At 47.3% G+C, this 17,740-nt stretch overlaps 1 protein-coding gene across 10 annotated transcripts in view; it reads right to left on the bottom strand.

The window, feature by feature from the left end:
• Positions 1 to 1,600: 1,600 nt before the first annotated feature.
• The window catches only part of KDM5C (lysine demethylase 5C), a 32,335-nt gene continuing 16,195 nt past the window's right edge, over positions 1,601 to 17,740 (bottom strand). For 3 of the 10 annotated variants that reach the window (XM_059911789.1, XM_059911783.1, XM_059911781.1), the window contains 14 exons: positions 12,232 to 12,351; positions 11,928 to 12,122; positions 8,399 to 8,580; positions 8,185 to 8,309; positions 7,909 to 8,056; positions 7,180 to 7,285; positions 6,102 to 6,460; positions 5,348 to 5,486; positions 4,680 to 4,859; positions 4,381 to 4,518; positions 3,598 to 4,197; positions 3,240 to 3,321; positions 2,912 to 3,111; positions 1,601 to 2,803 (listed from right to left, as the gene is read on the bottom strand). In XM_059911789.1, the coding sequence (XP_059767772.1) occupies positions 2,444 to 2,803; positions 2,912 to 3,111; positions 3,240 to 3,321; positions 3,598 to 4,197; positions 4,381 to 4,518; positions 4,680 to 4,859; positions 5,348 to 5,486; positions 6,102 to 6,460; positions 7,180 to 7,285; positions 7,909 to 8,056; positions 8,185 to 8,309; positions 8,399 to 8,580; positions 11,928 to 12,122; positions 12,232 to 12,351 (2,934 nt within the window). In that variant the 3' untranslated portion in view covers positions 1,601 to 2,443. The remainder of the gene's footprint in view (positions 2,804 to 2,911; positions 3,112 to 3,239; positions 3,322 to 3,597; positions 4,198 to 4,380; positions 4,519 to 4,679; positions 4,860 to 5,347; positions 5,487 to 6,101; positions 6,461 to 7,179; positions 7,286 to 7,908; positions 8,057 to 8,184; positions 8,310 to 8,398; positions 8,581 to 11,927; positions 12,123 to 12,231; positions 12,352 to 17,740) is intronic. The other 7 variants (XM_059911790.1, XM_059911787.1, XM_059911786.1 and 4 more) reach the window with 4 other exon arrangements.

The raw sequence follows: 17,740 nt of genomic DNA on the forward strand, positions 1-17,740 counted from the left end.
AAGAAGAGGAGCAAAGTGAACCCACTGAGCATTCAGATGAGAAAGGGCAGAGTGGCAGTGTACTGGGGCTCCTGGGCTAGGCATCAGGGCCTGGCTATTAGCCTTTAAGCCCTCTGTGCAGCACCTTGAGAGAAAGGAAAGCCCTTGCAGAGCCCGGCATGACGGGAAGCTGGTGGGCAGGCTTAGCAGGGCATCAGTGCTTTTGCTTCCTCTTCTGTATCCTATCACGAGCCGACTCTGAACACACAACATTGACTACAGAGTGGTTCTTAGCCTTTGGAGGGACAAGGATCCCTTTATGAATCTGATGCAATGTCTTCTTGCCAGTAAAACAGATGCATGCAAACCCCCATAAAAACACATAAATTCTGGTGATGGTCTCTGATTTTAGAGACCCTAGTCACCCTCATTTTAAAGACTTTGGGTCCCAGGAGGGGAAAAAAAAATCTGTATTTAAAAGTGAACTCGCCTTGAAACCATTATGCTAAGTGAAAGAGCACAGTCACAAAGGATCACATATTGTATGACTCCATTTATATAAAATGTCCAAAACAGGCAAATCCATATAGATTAGGTGGTAGCCTAGGAGTGGGGGACCAGGGGAGAGGGGTGATGCTTAAGGAGTGTGGAGTTTCCTTTTGGAATGACGAAAATGTTCTAAAATGTTTTGCAGTGATGATTACACAACTAGAATATACTCAAAGCCACTGAATTGTATACTTTTAGGGAGTGAACTGTGTAGTACGTAAATTGTATTACAATAAAGCTGCTTTTAAAAAGTGAACTCGGGGGCTGTAAATGACCGTACACCTAGCTTTAGTCCTCATTCAGAGGAAGGAAGAACCCTTTACGGTAGAGAAAAACCAGGGAAGGGTCCCTGGAAGACCCAGCATACGGGTCCGACAGGAAAGCATTCCAGAACGAGATTACATGGGGGGTGGGGGAGTGGTGGTAGTGGTGTTAGGGGCAGCGACCCCCTGTGCAGTCGAAGATCTGCAAATAACTTTAAAGCCCATCCTCCATATCATCCTCGGATTTGACCCACCGAGAATAGTACAGTAGTATATATTTATTGGAAGGAATCTGCGTTTAAGTGGACCTGCACAGTTCAAACCCGTTAAGGGTCAGCTGTGTGTGTGTGTTGTGTGTGTGTATGTATTTTAAGGGCAGTGAAGCATCATGGATAGTTTTAAGCAGGATAGAAACATCCCTCTGAATCACTGAATTGTACATTTAAAACAGGTAAATTTTACGGTGTATAAATTATACCTCAATCAAGCCGAGAAAGAAAACAAAAAACCCCTCTGGAGGCTTGAAGAGGATAGACTGGAAGGCATAAAGTTGGAGGAGGCTGCGGCAGGAGTTTAGTGAGAGGTGCCAGGGCCTGTTGGGAGATGGGGAAAACTGGCTCACGGGTAGAGTGGGAGGAGACTTGGGATGTCTTGCCCATGGTTAAGGAGAACCTGGTAGAACTCAGTTTCAGAACCCAGAGCTCCCTGGCTTCAGCCCTCATGCTCCCACCAGCACGGCAGCTCCTCCACTGACAGGTAATGGAGACACTGTTCTCCCCCACCAAAGAGAAATGCACTTCAGAAACATGTTTCCAAAAAATGTTGCTAAGGGTTTTATTTCTAACAAGAGGAAAATAATAAAATAAAATTAAAATAGGCTTCAGTTGGAACCAAGTTTCTTGTTTTGCTCTTTTTTTCTTTTGAACAAATTAATTACACACCAACAATCTTCTTTTATTACAACATGAACCCAGGAGGAGGAAAGGAGACAGGGCAGGACATGGAAGGAAGATCAAGGTGGTAGTGAGGACAAGCACCAAAAGCTTTCTTCAGATCACAGGGAGCCCTGCTCTGCTCCCCAACCAAACTCACTTAAAATAAAAAACTGTGAGCACAGCTATGTGAAGTTTCCTCCTCCTGGGTGGAACAGTCAGGGGAAGGGAGGAGAAGGAGGCAAAGGGAGGAGGGAGGAGGGAGGAGTGAGGCAGGAGAAGGGGGGAAGGAGGAGAAAGAGTGAGAGGGGGAGGTGAGGTTAGTGTAGCATGGCCTGGCGAGGGCCACAACCGGGGAGAGAAGGGAGAGGAGATTCCCCCAGTTTGCATATGCACTGGCCGTGTCTCTGGAATGGTGCCGGCCCAGCCCCAGCCACCCCCCTGCCCACCTGCCCATCTGTCTATCTGCCTCAGGTGTCTGGGAATGCTGGTTAGAGGCTACCAGGGAGGGGGACTCCAGGGGCCGGCCCCCAGGAGCTGAGGTCTGAACAATACCTTGGAGTCAGAATATAAAAGTCAAGGGACTCGGGGATGGGCTGGGGTGGGGGGGTGGCCATCCCCCCTACTCGCCCACCTCCCAAGAAGCAGGCCTGATGGTCAGAAAGAGGATCCTTGAGGCCAAGGGGTCTCTGTTGGGGTCTGTGCTAGGCTCAGCCACTGTCACAATTGTTGCTGAGGCGGCTGCTGCGGACAGGGCACGTGCAGCCGGGGAGTCAAAGTGGAGAAAGGGGCCGAGGAGCCTGAACTGGCCCCTAGCGCCGGCTCCAAGCCATTCTGGTTCTCCTGGGTGCCGGGGCTGTCAGTGGTGGGCAGGGGTGGGCCCTCACCCCCAGTCTCCTCCTCCAGCTCCTCCTCCTCCTGGGCCTCCTCGGCCTCTGGCCCTGAGCTCCGTACCCTCTTTGGCTCTAGCTCCTCTCGGGCTGGGTCATCGCCCTCCCCACCCCGATCCACCTTCCGCCGCCGCCGCCTCTCCAGCGCCCGGCCCCGTGCTCGGCTCCCATGGCGCTCTGCCTTCTCCAGCTGTGATCACCAACGGGCAAAAAGAGGTGCGGGACAGTGGTCAGGCCTGGGCTCCCTGCCTGCTTGGCCTGACCTCCCACCCCTGCCCATGATCCCTCCTCTCCTCACCTCCAGAAGTGTGCGGATCCGCTCCAGGTTTGGAGGCTGCCCAGCCTGCAGCAGCTGCCAGATGCTGTGGTTCTCATCCAGGGTCACCTCAAGCAGATCCCCCTCCAACATGAGCTCCTCCAGGGGGGCCCGGGTTGCCTCAGGCAGCTCCAACACAGGGCCAGTCAACTGTGGCAACAGCGAGGACAGCAGCTCCAGGTCTGAGGGGTTGCGGGGACAAGCTGGGTTAGAGGCTACTCCCGGTCGTACCCCCACCACGACAGAGACGAGGACCACGTCGGTCACTCTGGTGAGATCCAATAAACAGCCTACCCACACCTAAACCTACCTCTCTTACCTGAGCCCTCCCCCGGGGCTACCTTCTCAGGACTGGTCATGCTGTCTCCATTCTCCAGCAACCCCTGCACCTGCCGAAGAGAGCAAGGACAGGTAGCGGTAACTGAAGAACCAGGCCCGATTGCTCCCCCACAACCTCAGACTTGGGACCCTCCACCTCCGGGAGGAGGACAGACACAGGCTGCCGGCATGGAGCATTGCAGGGATCTGGAGAGGAGGCAGAACGGGGCAGGGAGGCCAGGCCAAAGGAGACCAAAAGTCAGAGAGCAGGGACAGGGCTGGAGCCTAAGTAAGGGCAAGGGCTAGGAGACAGGAATTTGAGGGCGAAAGAGCTGGGCTGTGCAGCTCACCTTAGGCATATCCTTGCCACTGCCTTCTCTGAGAGGGTCAGAGGCAGGGGCTGAAGGGTAGGTAGGGGGCTCCTCGGGCCTGGGTTCAGCCTGCAGCCGCTGGCGAAGCTCGGCCAGCCGTCCCAACAGAGCAGTCACATCCTCAGAGGCCAGAGCCTGCCTGGCACGGCCTTGCCAGCTGATGGCCCTCTCTGTGAGGCACTGCAGGGCCTCACCCTCAGGCAGCCGCACAGGCAGTCTCTGCAGCGCTACCAGCAGTGCCAGGATGGTCTCCAGGCGTGGGCGCCGTGAGCGCATGCACAGCGGACACAAGAATTTGGTGTCCCACTCCCACCAGGCCAGCAGTGGGGATGAGGTGGGACTGGGCCTTGGGGAACTGAGGAGGCGGGGTACCGACACACATCGCCCATGGAACCAGTCCTGACACAGGTCACACTGTAGAGCTCCCACCCCGGATGGCACCTGCCCACACACACAGATGGAGGATGCAGAGGAAGCTGTGGTCGATGATGCCAGTGGACTGGGCTTGGCGGAGTTGGTGCGACGCAGCTGCAGAATTCCCTCCTTCTCCTTCTGTTCCCCCTCCTTGAAGGCCACGATCTGCCGTGCCCAGGACAGGGGAGGAGAGGTCAGCACCCCAACCCTCCTTCTCTGGCACCATGAATACCCCACTCCCAAACCAGGAGAACTGAGGCCCAGGGAGCAAGTGGTCTGCTCATGGCCACCTGGCTCAGACACTATCGTCACCAAGCTCTTCTCCCCATCTGGGCCCAAGCTCCTTACCACAGAGCCTGGGTCCCTGAGGTCCTGCGCAGACAGCCCCAGCAACTCTGTGTCAGATTTGTACAACCCCAGCTCCTTCTCCATCCACCGGCTGCGCTTGGTGCTGTCTGAGCCGGCGTCTGCACACGGGCAGAGCACCTGAAGCAAGCAGACAGAGGAGGAATGTCCAGGCTTCCCCTCACTCCCACCCCCTCCCTCCCCTGCCCAGCACCCCCAAAGCCCCACTCATATGAGCTGTCTCACAACAGCTGGGCCAGAGGCAGGAGAGGCTGTGGGTCAGGATCCTAGGCCTCACTCACCTCCAGCAGAGTGTAGCAAGAATTCTTCTTGAGAAAGGTCTTGGAAGCCTTCTCTCTCCAGGAGTGCGCCGTCAGTACCTGCAGCTCTAGCTGTCTCAGCTCCTCCAACCCCACAGGTAGGTCCCGGCCAACAGCCACCAGGCCCTCCAAGTCATCCAGGCAGGGGTAGTGATCACCATTCTGGGACAGGGGCAAGAGAAAGCTCAGTTCAACTTGCCAACATCTAAGATGCTACTCTGTGCCTGGCCCTGAGCTGGGAAGACAGACTGGAATCACCGTCTTGAGGCAGAAAAAACAGGGATCATCCTAAGGCAGGCACACCCACCTGGCTCTCTCTTACAACTCGTACATCCATTGGCTCAGCCTCTGGATATCCAGTCAGTCCCCAGGACCAGCAGACTAGTTATTTTGTTGTGGTTTGCCTCTTCTATCCTCCCTGCCCCCCACCATTCTCATCCTAACCAGCATCCTATCTTCCCTCAGGCCAGCCTTGCAACCCTTCTTCACACTGCTCACCAAGCACGTTTTGCCTCCTCACGATGTGCTGTGACCCCTTCCTCTCTCTAGCCAACCCAACTCAACCCAGCACAACGCAATGTATGCCATCTCTCCCAGCTGGACTGAAGGTGTCGGGTGAAGCGGGGGGAGGAGGGCAACAGGGTCCTCACTTGGATCTCGTCCACATCAGCAATCCAGGCCCGGGCCTTAGCAAGAGCCTCCTTGAGAGCCTGGATGTTGGGCAGGTGAACAGGGATGTTTTCTGCCTCATGAATTATGGCCTCAAGCGTGGCTGGTGGATGCTTCTGCCTAAAGGTAGGGAAAAGAGAGGCCTCAGTGTGGGGTGGTCTGCCTGACCAGAAGCCCAGCCTGACTTCCAGATACAGCGGTATGAGCCCCTGGGGCTGCCGCTTGGGCCTATTTGCTTGTATTTCGCCTACGCGTGGCTGTCAGTCCCTGCTTGCTCCAGATTGCACGCACCCAACTTCTGCCATACCTCCATGCCTCTGCTTGTCCACCAGTCTGTCAGCCTGTTGGCAGTGCCTACACACACAACCTGCAGTATTAACCTGGTGCTGCAGTTTGTCAGATTGTCCCATGCATGGTGTCTTTCTACTGACACCTGTCCATCTGCCTTTTGGTACTTGTGCTTGTGAGTGTGTGCACACATCAGCCTGTGGAGCTAGTCCTCTATATAGCTCTGTATCTGTCCATCTCTGCTTCTCCGTAAGACTATCTCTGCCTCTACGTGTAATATGGAGTTTAAAAAAAAAAAAAAAAAGATAGGAAACAAAAAAGGCAAGGATAGTCAATACACCAACACAGGAGTCTGGTGCCGAAGGCCACCCATGGGAATCATCTTCAGCTTCTCTGCTAAACTTTGAAGGTTGCGGTAGAGCAGGGAGGGGAAGAAGCTAGACCCACCTGGCCTCCAGGCAGAGATGGGCCTTCTCCTCCCAGCGTTCAGCAATGGTCAGTAGCTCCTGCAGTTCAGCTCGGGCCTTGTCCACAGCAGGGCTAGGGGCTACACTGGCACCCGCGACCAACAGTCCCCGCATGACAGCCAGGGTGCCCCTTCGGGCTGAGGGGGCCAGTGTGCGTTTCATCTCATCCAGCCATCGCGCCTGTTCCACCTGCCGCTGGAGCTGCTGGGCCTCAGGTACCTCCACCCCCAGCTGCCGCCCTCTCTCCAGCAGGGACTGCAGGAGCCCCGGACTGGAGGGCAATGAGGCCAGGGCCTCACGGGCTTCAACCTGGTAGGCTTCCACCTGTTCCAGAATACCCTACCAGGACACAGATAAAGAACAAACTCCTCAGCAGGGCTCACACAGAAGTCCCACCACCACATACCCCTGCCCTACCTACCTTCTTACCCCCCAGTATTTGCGAGGAGAGCCTAGCACGGGCTGGGCTCTCTTCCTTTGCCAGGCCCTAAGCAGTGGTTCCCAACACTCACTGCCCGATAGAATACCCTGTGGCATCTGTTAAAATGCAGATCTCTGGGTCCTCTCCTTGAGATTCTTAATAGGGGTTGGTCAGGAGCCTGTGCTTTATTTAAGTCCCCAGAGGATTTTGATGTATAGCATCAGGAGACCCTCTGTCCTAAAAATGCTCTGCTATGCTTGGCCTTCTCACAATCTCTACACTCATACTGGTGTCCACTGCCCTCTCCATCCCACTTCTCTACCTTCCTGAACTTGACTCAGCTTTCTAGGCCCACAAACATCCTTGTTACTTCCTTTCTCCTCTTCCACCTCCACCAGGACACCTTCCCTTGACTATGCATCCTGTACCTGTACCCTTGTCACCTGTCCCTCAAATCCCATTTCTAAGAGGCAATTTGCTAAAAACCTGTTGCCTCCTACCTCCCGTTATTCTCACACGTGCATCCTGTCTTGCCCAAATACTTGCAACTTCTGAAAGAAGCCAAGAATGGCCTGCTGCTCAGGTCCCCCAATCCCCCCCGATCCCTCAGCAGCACTTCAAGTCCACCCTTCCTCACCTTGACATCCCCAATCTGGTGCATGGCACAAGGCAAGTTGTTCATCTGGTCCAGAAAGGCCCGGAGCTCAGCCAGGGTCATCTGTAGACCAGCCACCCTGTAGGGGCTATGGAGTTTCACATGTAGGGTTTCAAGTCCAAACCCAGTCCCCTCCCTCCATCTCTGTGCTAAGGCCCAACACCTTTCCTCATCCCTGCCCACCTTGACCTCTCATACTTCACAGTTCCCCACAAATGCCCAGGTTAGAGGGAGGGTTTTAAGATACGTGCAAGTTCATATGATGGGGGGAAAGAATTAGAAGAGAGGAATATAGTATATATTTGGTGGGGGAAGCTTAGAAATTGATGGTAACAGAAGCTGGACAATTTTAATCCATCTTCTACTGTGAACTCTATGATCAGTTTATGCTTCTGTGTCCTTTTCTTGTCCCTAAACCTCCCACAACACCTCCCTGCCCACAAAATCCCTCGGCCTGTCTGAAATCAGTACCTTCAGGTACTGATAAAAAGAAACATTCCTAGTTTTCTTAGCACTGAGGCGCTCCCCTCCACTCTAGTTGCCTGGCCTCCTTGCCCTCCCCAACGCCTCCAACTGCAGTGCTTGTCAGCTTCCTGCTGCTGTCATCTGCCTAATGGTACTCAGAGTCCACCCCTCCCCCCGCCATAGTCCTTCTCCTAGGTGCTGGCTCCTCAGCAGGCTACCTGTGCCCAACGCCTCAAGCTGCCATACCCAGCTTCCTGGCCGCTGACCAGCCCCAGAGCCCGGGACACGCAAGCCTCTGCCTCGCTCAGGCAGTTCTTTAGTCGCTGCAGCAGCTCACTGTTAGGAAATCTCCGCTCACGGGCCTCAGACTCTAGTGCCCTCAGCTCTTCAAGGCCTGGAGAGAGAATGAGAGCAGCAAGGAGTAGGCAGTATTGAGTAAAGGCAGAGGAAGGGGGTGGGGGAGTACAGAAGAAAAGGGAATAGAACTTGCCTGTGGAGTCCCTCCGTCCCCCCATCACTCACTGCGCTTCCGCCCATCCTCCACCTCCAGGGCCACTCGCACTTTGTTGGCCCAGGTGTCAAAGGACTCAGCCCGGACCTTCAGCTTATGGAGCATGGCAGGGAGCTCATCCAAGGTGTACCGATATCTGGAGGAAGAGGTCACGGAAGAGCACATCTGGCCCAGTTCTGCATCCCCCTCCTCAGCCCACTTCCTCCAGGTAGGCCCCCTGCTCACCGCAGGTACTGCCGGCTACTGGAGCACTTGCAGAGGTCATTGATGTGGGAAAGGCAGACAAGGCCGTCCGGGCAGTCATAGCAGGCTAGGGCTGATAGAAAGCACGTGGTCTTGCACTTGATGCACTGGCGCTCATCATCCGGGAGCAGCTCAAAAGCCTCTCGCTCAGCTTCCGTGATGCCCTGGGGGTGTTCATTATATAGAACAAGAAGAGGGCTGCAGAAACCCCTAACTCAGCCACCACTGAGCCCCGCAGTAGACTCACTGAGCCCCACATTAGACTCAAATCTGTGCTAAGAGCTGTGGGGGAGACAAAACTCCACAGAGCACACTGCCTTTGTGAAGTCCAAACTCTCAAAGCTGGGGGAATCACATGAAGCAGGCTAAGACCAGTGTGGGCTGAGAGGGAGAAAAATCAGGTAAGATTCAGATCAGCAGAAAGGACCTTCGGGGTGAGAGAAGGTGAGGAAAGTGGTGGACCAAGGCACCAGAGAGATGGCAATACATGGAAGTGGCCAAGAGAAGTGCCATGTACTGGGGAATAATGCTAGCTTCCAGGCACTCAGTGCCCACTGTGTTCCAGGCACTGTGCTGGCTGCTTTATCAGCACACTGCACACACATCTATAACTTAGAGAAATAAACTCTACGTGCTTGTGTTCAGTGTTTAAAGATACAATTTTTCCCCCCCCAAAAAAACATGGCCTCCAAACCTAAGCCAATGACTTTATCTGTTGATTAGATGAAGAAAAAGCAATCCCTTCCAAAAATGGAGGAAAAGCCAGCTATCTTGGAGTAACTGAAAGACAATATAATGCTATACATTATGGCAATTTTAGGGATTTTAGAGGGAAATTTTGATTCTAACGTTTTTGTCTTCTATACCAACCTAACTTCTGCATAAGTCCATTGTACATTACAAATCCTGCTCTGCCACAAATGCGCTCTGCACATTACAAATCCTGCTCATAAGATGAGTCCACTGCACATTACAAACCTAGCTGCACTGATATTGAGTAAATTATTTAAACCTCTCTGTGTTTCAGTTTCCCTACTTTGTAAAATGGAGATAACAGTACTATCCTCATTGGGTTGTTATGAGGATTAACAAAGGTAAAGTGACTAAGGACTTAGAAAAGTATCTTAGCACTTAGAATAGTGGAACTACAAAAGGCCCTGAAGAGCCAAAGTAATCTTGAGAAAGAAAAACAAAGCTGGAGGTATGAAGTTTCCTGATTTCAAACTATATTACAAAGCTATAGTAATCAAAACAGTATGGTAATGGCATAAAAACAGACCAATGGAACAGAATTAAGCCCAAAAATAAACTCTCGTATATACAGTTAACTAATATTTGACAAGGAAGCCAAGAATACTCAATGGAGAAAGGATAGTCTCTTTGATAACTGGTCCTGGGAAAACTGGATAATCATATGTGGAAGAATGAAACTGGACCTTTATCTTATATCACTCACAAAAATTAACTTGAAATGGATTAAAGACTTAAACATAAGACCTGAAACCATAAAACTCCTAGAAGGAAATATAGGGAAAATGCTCCTGGACATTGGTCTTAGCAATGATTTCTTGTACATGATACCTAAAAAGCACAAGCAACAAAAGCAAAAATAAATAAGTGGGACTACATCAAACTAAAAAGCATCTGCACAGCAAAAGAAACTATCAACAAAATGAAAAGGCAACCCATGGAATGGGAGAAAATATCCGCAAACCATCTATCTGCTAAACGGTTAATATCCAAAATATATAAAGGAATCATACAACTCAACAGCAAAAAACCAAACAACCCGAATAAAAATTGGGCAAAGGACCTGAATAGATGTTTTTCCAAAGAAGACATACAAATGGCCAATAGGTACATGAAAAGATGTACAACATCATTAATCATCAGGGAATGCAAATCAAAACCATAACTATCACCTCACACCTGTCAGAATGGCTTATTATCAAAAAGACAAGAGATAACAAGTGTTGGAGAGAATGTGGAGACAAAGGAACCTTTGTGCACTGTGGTGAGAATGCGAATTGGTGCAGCCGCTTTGGAAAACAGTATGAAGGCTCCTCAAAAAATTAAAAATAGAACTACCATATGATCCAGCAATCCCTCTTCTGGGTATTTATCCAAAGGAAATGAAACTAGGATCTCAAGGAGATATCTGCACTCCCATGTTGACTGCAGCATTATTCACAATAGCCAAAATATGGAAATAACCTAAGAGTCCATTAGTGTATGAATGGATAAAGATGTGGGGGGTGTCTGTGTGTGTGTATACATACATACACATATAAATGGAATATTATTCAGCCATAAGACATAAATCCTGCCATTGTGACAACATGGATGGACCTTGAGGACATTATACTAAGTCAAACAAATCAGGAATTCTGAGTGTTAGGATGGAAACATCTTTTCCCACCTTGCTTTGACTCCTTCTGTAGTGTAGCACAGCCCCAGAGTGATCATTCAACAACAGCACTGAACAGAGAGAGCAAATGATGCCTAGAAAAGCCCAGGGGCTCACCAACTAATACCACAAACTGACAGGCCCCAGACTTCCAACACTTACCATAGCTGCAATTCTCCTTACAACCCATGCTCATAGGAAAGTTATAAATGAGCTTTAAAATAAGAAAGTATTACCCTAAATTTTCTTATTTTAAGAAAAGGGATCCAGCAAGGGATTCCTCAGGGCCAGCATTCCTTTGTAATCCTATGGAGGACTCTCACTAAGTCAACTCCCTAACTGGGCAAGTTTGGAGCTTTAAGAAGGCAGCTGAACTACATGAACAGCGGTCCCACTCATCTACAAACAAAACTGGCATGCTATGAGAAATCTATTAAAGGAAGACCGCCTTCTACTCAGTAATATTAACCTAGTTTGAGCTACTGAACTATATGAGTGTAATAAAATGGCATTTCTTAAGAAATGTTCCATATTTCTATCATTTTCTTCATGTACTAATATTACAATAGCAACTGCTACACTGCAAGTGGAGCAATAGATGCTTTGACATAAATCACCTTACTCAAGCTTTACAACCACCCTGCAAGTTAGGTATTTATTTCCATTTTACAGAGTGGGAAAGTGAGACTATGAGAGGTTAAGTAACTTGAAAAGGTTATCCAGCTTACCAGCAAGTGGGGGTTTCATATGTCAGTTGGTCCTGGGTTATTTAAATAATGATGCAATAACATCATTAGCAATAACAGCACCTGCTATGGGTCACTTACTTAACAAACATCTTAAATCCACTCAACTATCCCAAAAGATAAGCACTATTATCATCCCCATTTTTTTTCAGATGGGGATACTGATGCTCAGTGAAGTAAATTAACTTATTAACAGTTATTAGTAAATGGTAGAGAATGGAATTGTAGTTTCCAATCCAGATGTGTCAAGTTCTTTTCACTACTCCCCAAGAGGAGAGGCTACATCTTCTACTTCTTCCTCCCCCCCACCTCTGCCACAATAGGGTACCCAATCCAGGGCACTCTCCCCACCACCCACCTTCTCTAGCAGGGCCTTTCGTAGACGCCGCTCCTCCTGCACCATGATGAACATCTCCTTATGCACAGCTGCTGCCAGGTTCAGGTCCAGCTTCTCTGGACAGGCAGCCATCTTGCAGATGAGTTCCTCATGGGAGAAGACACAATATCTTCGGAGCCGGCGGTAGTGCTCAATGCACTGGCGCCCAGCCGGCAGCTGTGGACAGGTTCAAGGTTGAGTATGGCCAAGTCTGGAGGCGATGGTGCCTCAGCCTCCCCACAACCCTCCTGCTTCTCCCTGCCATCCCATCACACTCCAGACTCACCCAGTCAGCAGTGCAAAAGTTGACAGCCTCAGCAAAGTTGTAGCCTTGGTTAAAGCCACTGTGGTAAGCACGAGGGAAGGTAATGACAAATTCTCCTGCACACTGGTTTGTGCGGACAACCTGAGGAAGAAAAGCCAAGGTCATTGAGACAGAGATCTAAGTGCAGGGTCCTTAAGGAGAGGAAGGAAAGTCTCAGGGAACACAGTCTGACAACAGATTCCCAGACCCTCCAACTCTGAAAGAAAGGACCATTGGTCTCTGCTCTCAAGGTTTTGATTTGTGATGACAGGAAAATCTGAGTCAAAAGCGGGAAATGTACATACCAAAATATTTTAACTTCCCTAATAATTTTTTAAAAATTCAAAACATCACTTTTCATTAAGCTGGACATGTTTTTTCATTAATTTTTGTTACCAGTCATGTAAGCAGTTTCAAGAGCCAAGTGGTTCTACAAGATTTGTTACAAAATCAGCAGACCCAGTATGAAATTAGAACACTCCCTGACACCATGCACAAAAATAAACTCAAAATGGATTAAAGACCTAAGTGTAAGGGCAGACACTATCAAACTCTTAGAGGAAAACATAGGCAGAACACTCTATGACATACATCACAGCAAGATTCTTTTTGACCCAGCTCCCAGAGAAATGGAAATAAGAACACAAATAAACACATGGGACCTAATGAAACTTAAAAGCTTTTGCACAGCAAAGGAAACCATAAACAAGACCAAAAGACAACCCTCAGAATGGGAGAAAATATTTGCAAATGAAGCAACTGACAAAGGATTAATCTCCAAGATTTACAAGCAGCTCATGCAGCTCAATAACAAAAAAACGAACAACCCAATCCAAAAATGGGCAGAAGACCTAAATAGACATTTCTCCAAAGAAGATATACAGATGGCCTACAGACACATGAAAGAATGCTCAACATCATTAATCATTAGAGAAATGCAAATCAAAACTACAATGAGATATCATCTCACACCGGTCAGAATGGCCATCATCAAAAAATCTAGAAACAATAAATGCTGGAGAGGGTGTGGAGGAAAGGGAACACTCTTGCACTGTTGGTGGGAATGTAAATTGATACAGCCACTATGGAGAACAGTATGGAGGTTCCTTAAAAAACTACAAATAGAACTACCATACGACCCAGCAATCCCACTACTGGGCATATACCCTGAGAAAACCATAATTCAAAAAGAGTCATGTACCACAATGTTCATTGCAGCTCTATTTACAATAGTCAGGACGTGGAAGCAACCTAAGTGTCCATCGACAGATGAATGGATAAAGAAGATGTGACACATATATACAATGGAATATTACTCAGCCATAAAAAGGAACGAAATTGAGTTATTTGGAGTGAGGTAGATGGACCTAGAGACTGTCCTACAGAGTGAAGTAAGTCAGAAAGAGAAAAACAAATACCGTATGCTAACACATGTATACAGAATCTTAAAAACAAAAAAAAGAAGGTTCTGAAGAACCTAGGGGCAGGACAGGAATAAAGATGCAGACGTAGAGAATGGACTTGAGGACACAGGGAAGGGGAAGGGGAAGCTGGGACGAAGTGAGAGAGTGGCATGGACATATATACACTACCAAATGTAAAATAGATAGCTAGTGGGAAGCAGCCGCATAGCACAGGGAGATCAGCTCGGTGCTTTGTGACCACCTAGAGGGGTGGGATAGGGAGGGTGGGAGGGAGGGAGACGCAAGAGGGAAGAGATATGGGAACATATGTATATGTATAACTGATTCACTTTGTTATAAAGCAGAAGCTAACATACCATTGTAAGGCAATTATACTTCAATAAAGATGTTTAAAAAAAAAAAAAAATCAGCAGACCCTGCCATTCTCCATTCCCCAGAGCCATTCATTTTCACCTCTTCTGATTATTTTGGCATTCACCTTAACAATCCTAAATAACATGCCTCTAGACTATATTAAAAATAGCCTCCTATGTCTCAATTTGCTTAGTTTTCTGTGCATGTATTAGTAATTTAATCCCAACCTTTTGGACAAGTGTCCAACTCTCCTCTCTCCTATCACTTTTCACCTTTCTGTAGCAGTCTCTCATGGAGCCTTATGATCTGTTTCAATTGGGACCAGCTGCCCTCCCTGGATTGTCACTCTCCCATGACAGATCTCCTGTTTCCTAGATCCCATGCCTTCCTCTTTCTTGGTTTGTTCCTTTGCTGTGCTTAAGCACATCGTCCAACAGCTTCCTGAGAAACGGTGGGAAGAACTTTAAAAAAAAATGCCTCTATTCTACTCTCAACCTTGATAATCTGACTGCACATAAAATTCTAAGTTGAAAATCATTTTGAAAAAAAAAAAGAAAGAAAAAATAATTTTGAAGGCACGGCTCTAGTCTTCTAGATTCCAGTGTTGCTTTTGAAAAGTCTAAAGCTGTTCTGATTCCTAATGTTTTGAATGAAACCTGTTTTCTCTCTCAGAAAGCTTGTAGTTTTCTGGTCCCACTGTTTGATATGAAAACTCACCAGATATACCTTGGCGTGGATCTATTTGCATTCATGTACTGGGTAGGCCCTCTGATTCTGGAAACTGTCGTTCAGTTCAGGGAAATTTTTTTGAACAATTTCTTAACAATTTGATCCTTTCAGTTTTCATTTATTCTCTTTTCAGAGAGAATTATTTGACTATTGAACCCCCAGAACAAATTCTCTAACTTTCCCTACCTTTTCCATCTTTATCTTTCTATTCTATTTTCTGGGAGATTTCCTTAACTGTTTATCTTCTAAGCTTTTTATTTTCTTTTTCGTCTTCTACTTTTGCTATCTTAATTTTAATTTTCGTTCTCAGCATGTTCTTTTAAAATAGCATCCTGTTCTTATTCTATGTTTGCAATATATGCTCATCTCTTAACGTATTAATAAGGTTTCTTTTCCTTTTCTTTTTGAAGTTTACTTCTTCCTGCCTAGGCTCTGTTTGTCCAAGCTGCTTTTTTACCATTTGGCTCTACTTTGTTTATTCTAGAGTTTTCTCAGTTGTCTGTTAATCTGTGGCTATCTAGTTATACTCAAGAGTAAGAAATGAAAAGGCTGAATGGAAGTTCTGAGTACAGAGGTGAAGTTTGTCAACTGTGAGCCACTGTAGAGTGAAGCCACTTAGTTTGGGAAACTCTAGGTCTTTCCTTTTGGGCCAGTCAGATTCCCCAGAGAAAACTCTTCTATTTTTTTGCCTGAAGGAAAAAGGTCTGGCTGCTATTGTTCTAAGAGCCAAGTGGAGGAAGATGGCTGGGAACCTCAGCATTCAGTAAGTATACAATGAATCCTACTAGTTTCACTATACTTCTGCTCTCAACTGTACCTAGAAGACCTCAATCCACAGATCTATTTCAACCTCTTTGAAAGTAAATCTCACAGTGTTTTGCTAGAGTGAGGGAGGGTCACATTTCCAGATGCCCAGTGTGGGTGGGGATCCCATAGCTGCTGCTTTTTTTTTAAAATTAATTAATTTATTTATTTTTGGCTGCTTTGGGTCTTCGTTGCTGCACGTGGGCTTTCTCCAGTCGCAGCAAGCAGGGGCTGCTCTTTGTTGCGGTGCGCGGGCTTCTTATTGCGGTGGCTTCTCTTGTTGCGGAGCACAGGCTTTAGGTGCGTGGGCTTCAGTAGTTGTGGCACATGGGCTCAGTAGTTGTGGCACACGGGCTTAGTTGCTCTGCAGCATGTGGGATCTTCCCGGACCAGGGCTCAAACCCATGTCTCCTGCACTGGCAGGTGGATTCTTAACCACTGTGCCACCAGGGAAGTCCCTCCCATAGCTTCTTATATAAATATGAACCAATCTTTATTTTTACCCCATTCGTCTTTACTCCCAGAATGTCTGCTGCAACCAACTACTGAACCTTTGGGGGGTACTGAAGTATAAATCAGATTGGTTCTCAGATGTTCCAGAACTGGCTTAAGATTGTTTTCTTATTTGTTTCCTAGTTTCAAGAATTTTGTTTATCATTGTCTCTTTTCTTGTTTTCCCCATCTCTGTGATTTTTTTTTTACCTTAAAAAAAAAATCACTTTGTGCCATTTTGTGAAGTTTCAGTAAGGAATGGAAGTAGCCATGTGTATGTTTAATTAGCTGTCTTTACCAAGAAGTCTTGCAAAGTTTTTTAAAATGAACATTCCATGCTGATGAAGACACAGTGAAATAAGTACAGTGCTGGTATGGGGACCAATAACTTCTCTCTGGAAAGCAAAATTGCTGATTCATAACCAAGAACCTAAAATGTTTATAGCTTTCAACCCAACAATTCATCTGCTAGGGTTCTAGACTAATGAGGAGAGAATTAGCATCCTAACAATACTGAATCTCCACATTTATTCAGGTCATGTATCAGTTCCCACCTCCAGTACATTTTCTTCTCAAATCTATCCCTACTTAGAGGCAACATCAGTATTTACTGCTTGTACTACTGCACTGGCCCCCATTACCAACCACTAGAATTGTCTTCCCCAACCAAAATGCAAACCTGATTATGTAATGTCCCTGTTGAGAACCCCTCACTTGAATCCCCGTATCTACATGATAAAACCACGGCCCCAACAGGCAAACTCTTACTCTTCCTTCAAGTGTCACCACTTCTACAAATGCTTTCCTGACCTCCCCCCCCCGCCCCCACTTCCTAATGACCCAGTCTGTTGTTCTTTTGTAGCACCTCTAATATTTTATTCCAGTTGTTTACTCACCTTTGTCCTCTACTCAACTGCACATGACTAAAGGCAGGGATTAGTTTATTTGCTTTAAGGGTGCTGACCAGAGGCCTTGCACACAGAGGGAGTTCTAGCAGTATTTGCTGAATGATCTAGTCCCAGCCTTAATTTTATAGATGTGAACACTGAGTCCCACAGAAGCCTCAAGTAGCAGAGCCAGAAATAGAACCTAATGCACCCTCATTTTGGCAATGTCACTTTACTGTTTCCTATGCAGTTTTTTTTAGAAAGCTCTCTTCACATTCTGCAGCTATTAAAAAATGACCCAAAAGTCCATCAACTGGTGAATGGACAAACAAAATGTAGTATATCCATACAACATAATATTATTCCACCACAAAAAGGAATGAAGTTCTGAAGCAAGCTATAACATAGATGAACCTCAAAAATATTATGCTAAGTGAAAAGCCAGACACAAAAGACCACATATTATTCCATTTATATGAACTATCTAGAAAAAGCAAATTTTTAGTTAGCAGATCAGTGGTTGCCTGGGACTAGGGGCTGGAATGGAGAGTGACTGCAAAAGTGCACAAGGGATCCTTTTGGGGTGATGGAAATGCTCTAAAACTGGATTGTGGTGATGGTAGCACAACTCTGTAAATTCACTGAATGGTGCATTTAAAATGCGTGATTTTTATGGTATGTAAATTATACTGCAATAAAGCCGTTTTTCAAAAAAGATGGTTATAAATAGTTCATGGTGAGGAAGTAAAAAATCATTCTAGACCAGCACTGTCCAATAGTAATATAATGCCAGCCATGTAT

The sequence above is a fragment of the Balaenoptera ricei genome, chromosome X, assembly GCF_028023285.1.
Source record: "Balaenoptera ricei isolate mBalRic1 chromosome X, mBalRic1.hap2, whole genome shotgun sequence".
Taxonomy (NCBI): domain Eukaryota; kingdom Metazoa; phylum Chordata; class Mammalia; order Artiodactyla; family Balaenopteridae; genus Balaenoptera; species Balaenoptera ricei.